The sequence below is a fragment of the Trachurus trachurus genome (genome assembly GCF_905171665.1).
Source record: "Trachurus trachurus genome assembly, chromosome: 22".
NCBI lineage: Eukaryota > Metazoa > Chordata > Actinopteri > Carangiformes > Carangidae > Trachurus > Trachurus trachurus.
Window position 1 is genome coordinate 30,074,810 of NC_139907.1, and position 12,447 is coordinate 30,087,256.

The window sequence follows — 12,447 nt, forward strand, 5'->3', positions numbered from 1 at the left end:
TCTAGTTTGCACCGTTGTGGTGGAGGGCTGAGGTAATGTAACCTGGTACACTTTACATTTGCACATTTCTCTTTAACCTTCCTCTTTTGTGTTAGAGTCGCCACGGGCCCGTTTTTAAGTTTTTAATACATAAAAGTACCACATAAATTTGTTTATTGCATCAAGGCTTTTTGACTTTGCCAAGAACTTGTAGTAAACACAAGGGCATCAGTTTACTTTGAACCCTCTCACCCTTATAAGGTCTAAAGTATCTGGTGTAAAATGCCCAGAGTTCAAAGGTAATCCGATCGGATTTTGGATAATGGATTGGATCAAATTTTGAAAATGGGTTGTTCAAAACCAAAAACGGATTCTGAGATCGGATTAGATCACGTAATCCAATCTTGGTTTTGATCTGGATAAAACCCTCAGTTTGTGTTGTTCAAAACTTTTCAGTAGGATTGGGATAACTTTGATCCAAAAAAACAGGATTATTCTGATCCCAGCAGTAGCGTGGATTCAGGGGGGATTACAGGAACAAAATGTGATTTAAATTAAATTCAAACTGGTCAAATAAACAATGTTCATAATGTAGTATTGATTTATATTTTGCACCTAATTTTAAACCACAACAGTGATTAGTAAATAATGTTAACTTTTGAATATTCTACAACTGAAAAACTTTTCCCCAAACTGAATTTAATGAAATTTGAAGTTTGAATTTTGAAATTTGAAGTTTGAATTTGAAACACATGGAAATATTCACAATTTCACGAGTGTACTGTAGGCTATATTTGCTTTTTTCAATTTATTTTAACAACCCGACCAGATGGAGTCTGGCTGTTTAAAAGACATTGAAGGAACAACAAAGAGCACAGAAACAATACATACACTCCGTTTTCAAATAAACACACTTTGAGAGACCTCATGCTGTTGTTCTACCTGTTGTTTACAGACCAATCAGCCTTCAGTGTGATGCACAGTCCCATCTAGAGCATCAGTATCCGGATTTGGTAATCTTGAAAATTTGGATTTGGATCAGACTGATCCAATCCAACTTTGCTTTGAACAACTGGGATAAAAGTAAAACAGATTACGTGATCCTGGATAGCAAAAAAGGGGATTTCAAAATCCGGATAATTTTTATGCAGATTACACCTTTTGAACAACTGGGCCAGTTCAAACCCAACACAATGACTTCATTACACATCTCAGACAGGAACAGCAGTTTTACTGCTATTCTTTCTGGCCCAGTATACACCTGGTTCCACAGTCTGAGTCTGGCCCAGGTCCAGATGTAAAACCAGACCATCAGATGCTTCTTCTAGTAGTAAAGTGGTAGAGGAGGTAAATGGACACAGGTCAGTCGGCACACACTACACAGATCACACAAAGTCTGAACAAGGTTTTATTTCATTGTTGCAAAGTCTGACACAAACATTTGTACAAACTGGTCCCAGAGTTTTGATGCATCATACATCCAACAAATCATCTGAATCATAAACATGCTCATCAGTGGCTTGTGGACACATCTTCTGTGGAAAGATCTTGAGGGTTCTGGTCAAAGTTACGGTTTAGTTTCCTCCCCTGGTTCACTGAGACTCAGAGACAGAGGGAGTAAGGTCACTTCTCTAAACTGGCTGACCTCAAGTGCTCAGGTTTTCTGTCCCATCATCAGTAGACCTGTTTCTCACTGATCTAGTTTCAGTCACCAATGGTGACGACTGTGTCACATGACAACAGTCTGTAAACATGAGTGGTGATGGAGGGTGGGACAGTGATGACTGGATGTGTGGGTGAGTGACGTGTTGCAGGTTAAACTGCAGAATAAATAATGAACCACACTCCACTTTCATTTGGTTCCATCCAGCGTTAAAATATTAAAAACACAAACACAATCAGTAGGACCATATTACAAATTCATTTTCTCTGGTATAAACACAACAATCGGCAGATGAACAGACTGTTCCAGGATCAGCTCAGTGGTAACACCTGGATCCCACACAGCAGTGATACTACAGCCCTGTTTTGTCTCAGAGCAGCAGCTTCTACATCCAGTCCAGAAGGCCACGGGAGGCAGATGAAGGCTAAGACGTAACATCCAAATTGATTCCATTCAGCTGTAGTGTGACTGACGTGGACCCACAGGACAGTCACACACTGTGAGCCGGTGTTAACACCTGCTATCATACTTCACCTAGCAAAACATGGCTTTCTTAGATGAAGATTGCCACGAGTCCCTTTGCTGTTGACCTGTTGCAGACCGTGTGTGTTCACAGAGGAACAGTACAACACAGACTGAATGTAGAGACTTTTTTATTGCACCATAGAATATTGCTAAATCCAGCTTCTTCTGAACTGTCAGGTCAAGATGCATGTGTGTGTGTGGTCAGGACAGTACTGAGGCCGTGCTGCTCTCCAGACCCGGGTTGTCTGCACACACCGCCAGCCTGTTGTTGGCTCTAGAGTGCTTCAGGTTCCAGCGCCTCATCCTCCTGTGGTACTCCTCTGAGTCCACCTCGTCCCTCTGAGCCGACGCCGGAGCAGCCGAGTAGTGGACGGTGTTGTAGACGGCTCGATACAACATCCTGCAGGACAGAGAGTGTGTCACAAACCACAAAGAGGACACGTCCAACATACACAGTTGATTCTGATTCCGTTTCTAAAGCTGTGGAACGACACACACACATTATCATCTACCAGTCTAAATAAATTGAGCAGATAAAATGATTTAGTAATGTTCTGCTGCTCTGATGCTGCAGTGTAAGGTTTTTGTCATCTTCAGAAAACATCTTCATCAATGCTGTAAATACTCAAACTGACACACAGGTTGTTACAGGTTGATTTATCTCTCTATATAGTCATATGTATATGACTATATAGAGAGATAAAGATTAGTAATCATATGTTAGAATACATCTATATGTATATGAATTAGAATAAATCCAGTTAAATAACTCTTAAAGTAATTTATTGTATAGACTATAATGACTAGATAACTTGATAGATAATTTATGAATAAGGGGTGGGAGTAAATAAGTTTGACTTCTTCCCACTCCTTTTCGGATATGAAAAAAAACAAACAAACAAAAAAATCAAATCATCTTTATTTTCAATTTATTTTTTTTTATTTTTTTTGTTCATATGTTGTCTTTGCAAAGTTTTTATTTATGTCTGTCCATTTCTGTATTATGTTTTATTTCTTTTTACATGTCCGAAATAAACTTAAACTAAACTAAACTAAAACAGGTACATGATTCATTGAAGTGCTTCCCACCCCGCTCCACTGTCTCCTGAGGACTCTTCCACTGTGGTGTGTGTGTGTGTGTGTGTGTGTGTGTGTGTGTGTGTGTGTGTGTGTGTGTGTGTGTGTGTGTGTGTGTGTGTGTGTGTGTGTGTGTGTGTGTGTGTGTGTGTGTGTGTGTGTGTTGCTGCTGTCACATGAAGATGTTTTCTGAAGGCTGCACAGTGTTGAGTTCTCAGGGCTGCCGTGCAACTCTGATGACAGAGACTACAGAATCAAACCACAACTCAAACTGGAATAAATAGTTACATAGTGTGGTTACTCCGTGGTTTGTCCTCCAGAGGGACAACACTCTGTGTTTGTCCTTTGAGATTGTCCACCACTTGAAGCACCATCACCTGAGCCTCATGTGCATTACTTTATTATTATTTGGTGAAGTGCTCTTGTCTTGTCTCTTCTGTTACAGTGAACAGATCTCTCATAGTGCTGGTGTTTAGCAGTGTAAATCACAGGTTTCACCATGATATGATATGTAGTGGTGGACAAAAGTTTTCTGCAGAGTGAAGGACTGCATCTGTACTTCCTGGCTCTCTGGAGGCAGCTGGACCTTCCCTCCCTGGCTGAGAACCTGGATCTTCAGGCTGTTTTGTCCCTGAAGAACTTTCAAATGTGCTGGCTTTATACAGACACCAAGCACGGCAACAAAAACTGTGTCTTTTAATAAAAAGCATGACGTTCATTAGTGGATCACTGGAACCAAAATGAGCCAATACTCAAAGTTTCTTATGTAATTTTATGGAACCAATCAATTTGAAGTTTTTAATGGCTCTTTTAGGATTTGTTTAGTATTCTAGTATTTAGTCGCTCGTCGCTCAGCGCTGATTGGCTGCCGTAATCCCGGTGGTGCCGGTGTAAACAGAGGCACATGGCAGTGGGCATGACGCCATCGAAGCGAAAATGCGAGTCTGTGCCAAATTGACAAGCGAATGCAGCCGAGCGACGGAGCGATTGTTTTGGAGCGATACGAGCGACAGAGACAAAAATAAAAAGGTCCGGTGTGAACGCAGCTTAAGCAGTGTTTCCACTGGGATCTTTTTAAGGAATGGCGGCCCGCCACTCCTAAATGAATGTAGAGGAAACACTGCTAAGTGATTCTTGATGCATGGGGTGCCAAAAAACTGTTTTCCAATTTCAATGGATTTGATGTTTGTCAAGATCAGTCTGTCTGTCATGATGTGATTTCAATTCAGTTCTGCTTCAGTTCCTCAGGCTGTTTGTTGCTGGTGTTGGGCCCTGGTACCGGCATGTTGTCTCATCATCTCATGCACTGATAAACACAGAGGACACGTGCGTGTGTGTGAGTGTGTGTGTGTGTGTGTGTGTGTGTGTGTGTGTGTGTGTGTGTGTGTGTGTGTGTGTGTGTGTGTGTGTGTGTGTGTGTGTGTGTGTGTGTGTGTGTGTGTGTGTGTGTGAGGCAGCAGCTGCATGAGGCCGATGTTTTGGAAACAGACCTGGTGAGCTGTGACACATTCCTCACACCAGGGAGCAGTGGTGTGTGTGTGTGTGTGTGTGTGTGTGTGGGAGGGCGGGTTAATATGTGTGTGTGTGGTTGTATGCACATTTACAGTTGTGTATCTGAGGGTGTGTGTGTGCGTGTGTGTGTACCTGGGTAACAGAGCTGTCACCGTGGTGACAGCACATATGATGTAAAAGAGTGGCTGGGACATCTGGAGCGTCTCCACCCCCACAGGGTTGGTGGGGGGGCTGCAGGTCACGCATCTGAACAGCAGCACAAAGCCAAAGTAGGAACCAGCACTGAGGACCAGCACCAGCGTGTGGATCCAGGTCTGCAAGACAAGACAGAGGATCACACTGTGCTCCACCACACACTCCGGGACACACAGTCACACAGGTTGTGGTGCAGATGCAGATGTGTGTGTGTCTGACCAGAGTGTGACTCTCCAGGACTTGGTGCAGCAGGATGATGAACAGAGCTGAGGCGTTGATGGGAGAACCGAAGGCCAGCTCCCCGACGTCTGAACCCGCCAGAGCCTGAAACAAACAACACTGCATTAGACTGTGTGAGGTGAAGATGGGCTGTCAGTGTGTCTTCAGACAGCTACATCAGCTGATCTGCACATGGAATAAAGGACGACTGATCAGACACTTACAAAGTATGGGACAAAGAAACAGACGAGACTCTGGTAAAACGCATCCAGGACTGTGATCCAGAACATGCGGGGGATGTAGACCTGCACAAACACAGGATCCATCTGTTAGTGTCAACACAAGCCAAGTGACGTTCTGTCTAATGCTCCACTCTACTCTACAGAGTGCAGCACCTACACACAACAAAGAGTCCTACAATGACAGTCAGCCGCTCCCAGCTCACTGCTTACATGCAGGAGACACTGATGTTAAAGCAGAAGTAAGCAGAATATTTGTGTTAATATAAGTCTTAAATAGTTATATCTTCTGACAGCAATCACTTCTATAGAGTGTTTGGTCTGAAACACGGGTCTGTCAGTCACTCTGCTCTGCTGTAAGCCCAGGAGAAAACTTTCCTTGTATCCTACAACCTTTATCCAATGAGGAGAGAGAACGGCATAAAGGGGCGGTCCTCTCTGTGTGTGCAGCCAAGGGATGCGCGTGAATGTGGTGACGTAGGGACGAGGGCGGGGACTGCTAACTCCATCGGCTGACAGGAAGTTAGCCAATAATAATAATACGTTTATTTGAAAACAGGGACAGTGCACATTAATAACATCACTGTAAATGCGCCAGAATTAGCCAAGAGGCTATTTTTCATCTGTAGTCCCCAGACGGATGTTAAAAAGTCACCCTAAAAACAGAATATGAATATGATTAAAATTACAAAGTTATTAGCCAAGGCAATCTACAAACATGCACAGCAATTAACAACTTGACAAAAGAACATATATAACATCAATCAGAAAACATAATCAATACATCCCCATGCAGCAAAGACACATGACGCAATACACATCACACCACAGCATGCAAAGCAGAAGCACAGACACAAACTGCATGCATACACAATATAACGACACGACAAAAAGACATGCATGCCGACACAGGCAGACAGACAACAACAAGATGGCTACAGGTTCAGCACAGACGGACCGGAGAGAGGAAGGAAGGTGTAAAAATAAAAAACTAGTGCTGACAGAGCTGGGCACCAATCAACCATCTCTTCAAACGAGCTCTGAATAGATTGTAAGTATTCAGGTCTCTAATAGTAGCTGGGATGGAATTCCACTCTAGTGCAGCTCTAACAGAGAATGCAGACTGACTAAACGAACTTTTCCTAAATGGAATAATACAGTCTCCTCTTGCTGCACCTCTTGTGAACCCATATGCAGTTGTTCTTATGTTGACAAACTGACTAAGCGGAGGCGTGGTGGAACCATATATAATCTTGTGCATAAGACAGGCATTTACATATTTAATCAAATTGTCCCAACTCAACAGATTATATTTTCTTAATATTGGACAATGATGAGAATGTACCGGTTTCTTGTCAAGGATTTTAACTGTTCGTTTATACAAAACCACCGGATCACTTACTTCTGCTTTAAATGGTGAAAAGATTAAAGCCTCTACAAAGAACTTTCATTTTGTGTTGATTTTAGCGACAAAAGCAGTAGTGTTTTACCAGAATGAAGACTAAAGTTCCCATGAGCTCTAGCGCGTAAGACGTTTATCTGGCTCACGTGTCAGGGCTCCAGACTAACGTTTTTTTGTCGGCAGTTTTAGGCAAATTACTTTAGAAAAGTATTTAAAATACTTTAGAACAGCCCCTAGCAGGACAGGGAGCGGGCTGAGCGAGAGACTCGGCTGAGCTGGAGCAGGAACCAGCCGCCAGCTGTTTGCAACTGGAGGCCGATGAGGAGAACCGAGGAGGTCGGCCTGGTCCTCAGGTCACACAAAACACTGTGTGGTCTAACGGAGTGTGAGGTCAGACAGACGGGGTCTGTGGCGCACCAGGACCACTGAGGTTAGTGAGACCGAGCTGTCCCGCCTGTCTCCGGTGTGGAGGAGCAGCTGTGGCACGACACGATGGTCTGCAGGAGTCTCCTGCTGCAAGAAGCTGCACACTGTCTGTGTAGTGACAGTGATATGTAAATATACAGTGAAAAGAAAAAAAACCCCAAAAAGGTCTTGAGCCCTGCCACGTGTGCTGTCTCCGGGTCTGAGCGCCGTAAATGGTTTGGTCTGTGGTCCGACCCGACCACTGCCTCCTGGTTTCACTATTTAGAACCAGCTGATCCTCACACCAATGGGCTCATTAGCTGTTGTAGGTCACACAGAGACAGCAGCAGAAACCAGAGACTTTGGCACATCCAGTTTAAAGGTCCTTGTAGGGGCTTTAAGTTTAATATTACCAACAACACTGACAATGAAAACAATGAAACAAGGCAAATATCTTCTTGACATTTTCAAAGACATAAACTCTCCCTGATCATCTGGTCAAAACAAACAGCACATTCCTAACTCAGTCAGTCCTCAACAAGTGGCTCAGCTGATATTACAATGAATTGACTCTCATGCATTAGCATATACATAGCATTCACTCTTATACTGTATATGCCATGGCAAACAGGAATTTGGACGGACGGAAACTAGCTTTGAGCTAAATCCGGCACACTTACAAGACGCCACGGCGTTAAATTGTTCATTAATGTGCACTGTCCTCGACAAATAAACAATAAATGAAATGAAATGAAATTTAGTGTCTGAACACACACATGAGGTGACTGTGTTTGCCCCCCGGTGGTGAGACATGCCAATACCCAAAGAAAGACAGTGATGCCCTGCGGTTAAAGTTTTGTAGGAAGTGTGTGGACTGTGTGTGTGTGTGTGTGTGTGTGTGTGTGTGTGTGTGTGTGTGTGTGTGTGTGTGTGTGTGTGTGTGTGTGTGTGTGTGTGTGTGTGTGTGTGTGTGTGTGTGTGTATGTGTGTGTGTGTGTGTGTGCAGTCACCTTGGAGCCCTGTGCGCTCTGGTAGATTTCAGGCAGCGCCATCAGAGTGGCTGCAGGAAGGTCCTGGTCCAGAACGCCGTAGACCAGAGGAGGGACGGAGGTGAAGATTCAGGTTGAAGAGAATGAGGACCCAGGCGTTGGTCATGACGCTCCCCGAGAAGCCGCAGAAGAACTGATACCAGAACAGCAGGTTCACATACATCTGCCGAGAGAGAGACAAGGGATCAGGACTCTCCTTCATCTGGGAATGCTTAGAGGTATCAGAGTTTTGGAGTATGCTCACTTCTAAACTCTCGTTGCTTCTATCCCTCAATATTTTGCCATCCGCAGCTATACTCTTGCTAAATGATATCTCTATTTGCATTTGAAAAGTGCACAGATTCAGATTGTCTTTGCTGGATTAACAGCAGCAAAGAAATGAGTGGCTATAGGTGGAAAACCATGGGCTCTTACTGTTTTGGATATTTGGAGTTATCGACCGCCCGACTACATGGTGCAAATGAGAAGAACATGAATAAATGGTCTCAAGTTGCAGGTGTGCTCAAAGACATGATTTAAAGGTGCATTGTGTAGGAATTCCTCCCATCTAGCGTTGCGGTTGTATATTGCAAGCAACTCAATCGTATTTTTCATGCTGCATTCACGTGAAATTGGGCAGACGGCAGACGGACGACAGCCGCTGCACGTAACGGCATAAACAAGCCTCTATGTAAACAAGTGGTCCGTCAGCACGAGGCAAAACAATACACGTGACAATATGTTTTCATGGTGATGTCGTATATCAGGCCGTCTGCCTGACTGCATGTGAATGCAGCATCAGTGTAACGCTCCATTCCTCCTCACTGCACTGCGGTGACTTTTCGTTTTTTCTTTTATTGTTACTTATTTACGTTGTGCATTCTATGTACACAAAAAATGAAATTATGTTTATTGTGTGCAACTGTTGCTGTCTCCACAGACAAATAAATCATTGATAACAAAAAAAGAAAAAAGAAAGAGAAAAAATTAAATTTAAATTTAAAAAAAAAAGAATGGTTGTTAGTTGCTTTTCCAGAATTGTTTTCACAAATGAAAAATCCTGGCAAAAAAAAAAAAAATCTCTTTTGCCTTTTAGTGCTTCCATAGCTGCATCACTCTGTCACAAAAACAGGAAATGTACTGGGCAAAATGGTGTGTGATGACAGAGGGCTGTGAATGTGACTTGTGATTAGAAGAAGTGTAATTACAACAGTTGTGTGCTAATGCTGTGAGTGTGTAGCTATGAAAGCAGAGTTGGATGGTGACTCACCACGTTCTTGTAGATGAAGTAGAGGATCATGTTAGCCAGACGAGAGCAGCACCAGTGACCGTGGACCAGCAGCAGCTTGCTGAGGTGTTTAAACCTGGAGATGGCGAAGTCACTGGACATCACAGCCTGAGGAAACACACACACACACACACACACACACACACACACACACACACACACACACACACACACACACACACACACACACACACACACACACACACACACACACACACACACACACACACACACACACACACACACACACACACACACACACACACACACACACACACACACACACACACACACACACAACATACCACAGTGCTCAGGAAGAGATGCTCTGACTGCTTCACACACAACAGACTGATGAACCCACAGGGATAATACACATAGACACATAGATCAGAGTGGAGAGTTAGACTTGTGTCCTTCAGGATGTAGTAAAAAAAAAAAAAAGAAAGATATCGATTTAAATAACCTGGAAAACTACTGCTTTTATATTTATTTATGTTCCATATAAAGACATGTATGCCAACACAACGAGACACAAGAACAGTTTCTACCCACAGGCCGTCACTCTGTTCAACACCCGATTCTGTCATACATGATGGTCAATAACCAACTGATATCACTCCACCCACTTCCTCATCATTGAATAATTTCATGTCCCACTGCCATATCCTGCCTACTATAGATATTACAATACAACCCTGCTGTAAATAACATAGATATACTGTATATTTATCAAGTATTTATTATTTATCTCATTGCACTGCCAACTGTCCTACCTAAATCCACCTGCCACTTTACTCAATTCTATTTGTACTTGTACGTGTTCACTGTTGTATTGTGTTATTGCTCAGTTGTTACTATATATATGTCTTTATGTGTGATAAACCAGAGTCAAATTCCTTGTATGTCTGCACATGGCTAATAAACATGATTCTGAATCTGATATGTTGTGTCAATGAGCCTGAAGTCACAAACATCATCAGGTAAGATCTGTTGATGTCATATTGACATAATACCATTAATGTTGTCTGTGTGTAGACAGGATCTGAATATATATGTATGTGTCATCGTCTCCACATGAAGCTGATAGAATATCAGCTTCATGTGGAGACGATGACACATACAAACTAAATCAGACATACATCCTAATTCTAGCAGTCTGTAAAGTCAATGTAGAGCTCAGCAGCAGACACCAGTCCTCACTGCTGCAGCTCAATGAGGTAGTAAATAAAATGTTTCTGCAGAGCTGGTCTGTGCTGTGTGAAGACTGGTGTAGCGGTCCTCACCTGCATCCCCTCCTGACCAGATATCCCGATGCCCACATCAGCTGTCTGAATCATGCTCACGTCATTAGCTCCATCACCTACGGGACAAAAGACACGTGTCACTGTCCTCCAAGACTTACTGTCTGAAGATAAGTCTGTCAGTAACACTGGATGACTCGACACGTGTTTCCTTACCCACAGCCAGGGTCATGACTCTGAGATGGTCCCGGATCAGCCGGACCACCTGGCTCTTCTGCAGGGGAGTGGACCTGCAGCAGATGACTGCCTTGCACCTGCAGCTCAGCTGGAGGAAGAGGCTCTGTAGCTCCTCTTGCAGGGCCCAGTCCAGTGTCTGTCCGTCTATGACCAGGATGAAGCTCCCGGTGCTGCTGGACGAGGAGGACGTGTCCTCCTCTGTCCCCGCTGCAGTCGGCTCCGTCAGACCATCCTCTCCACCCTGCACCTCCAGCCTCAGCTCCTCAAGAAGGGCTGCACACGCCTCCTGATGGAAGACAACAATTATATGGCACATGCACTTAGGATTTATTTGTTTTTTCAGAGCTCTTCAATTAAAGGAGAATTCCGGCCATTTTTGACCCCTAAATCGTTGTCCTGATGGTCACACAGTGTTGGTTGGAGCAAAAAACGCCACTAAAATTGATGCAGGCAAACCAGAGTTACACCATGGCTACCTGGCACTAGGGATAGCCACAACGCTAACCCATGGGGGCAATTCTTTCAACCACAACAAACACTCAGAAAACAATCAAATATCTCTGGTACATGACTGGAATCCTTAGAGACACCACTGAACTCATATAGTGTACAGTATAAACAGTATAAACTTTGTGTTTTTGCATGTAGCCACTCACCTCAGACAGCCGAACTCTGAAACATCCTGGAAAGACATTACTATCCAATCACAGAGCGCCTGCTCTCCCCGACACACAAACTAACACTTTGTCCTTCTTGGGATGATTTCTTTACAAAAATAAACGGTCGGAGATATTTTGGACATTACCACTGCACTGCTCGATGCTGGGTGTGTCATAATGATTCCAGTCATGTACCATAGAGTGTTTGTTGTGGTTGAAAGAATTGCCCCCATAGGTTAGCGTTGTCACCATCCTTAGCGCCGTCTAGCCATGGTGTAACTCTGGTTTGCCTGCATCAATTTTAGTGGTGTTTTTTGCTCCACCAACACTGGGTGACCATCAGGACAACGATTAAGGGGTAAAAAATGCCCGGAATTCTCCTTTAAGTACAGTTTTCATTTCAAAGACTTCATATTAATTAGATAAAACCAATTAAAACGACTTAAATGACATCAGCGTTAGATAGATTTAATAAGCCAGAAGCGGAGGCTGCAGCCCTCACACACTGACCCTGCTGCTACAGTTGGCCGTCAGCAGCTGGTCACTGGGATGGAGCAGTCTGCAGGCGTAGGCGATGTTGATGGCTGTCTCCTGTTTGTCTCCGGTCAGGACCCAGACTTTGATCCCAGCCCTCTGAAGAGCCTCGATGGTCTCTGGAACCTCCTCCTGCAGCCGGTCAACAATCCCCGTGGAACCTGAACACACACACACACACACACACACTTTGAGTGGTGCTGCTTCCTGCTGTCAGGTATGAAAGCAGCAGCAGCAGCAG

At 43.9% G+C, this 12,447-nt stretch overlaps 1 protein-coding gene across 1 annotated transcript in view; it reads right to left on the bottom strand.

Moving 5' to 3' along the window:
• Positions 1 to 1,451: 1,451 nt before the first annotated feature.
• Positions 1,452 to 12,447, bottom strand: part of atp10d (ATPase phospholipid transporting 10D) — a 43,721-nt gene continuing 32,725 nt past the window's right edge. The window contains 10 exon segments of the mRNA XM_083998291.1: positions 1,452 to 2,567; positions 4,889 to 5,070; positions 5,171 to 5,275; positions 5,395 to 5,475; positions 8,227 to 8,334; positions 8,336 to 8,428; positions 9,515 to 9,640; positions 10,819 to 10,895; positions 10,993 to 11,299; positions 12,183 to 12,367. Coding sequence (XP_083854417.1) covers positions 2,369 to 2,567; positions 4,889 to 5,070; positions 5,171 to 5,275; positions 5,395 to 5,475; positions 8,227 to 8,334; positions 8,336 to 8,428; positions 9,515 to 9,640; positions 10,819 to 10,895; positions 10,993 to 11,299; positions 12,183 to 12,367 — 1,463 coding nt within the window. The 3' untranslated portion in view covers positions 1,452 to 2,368.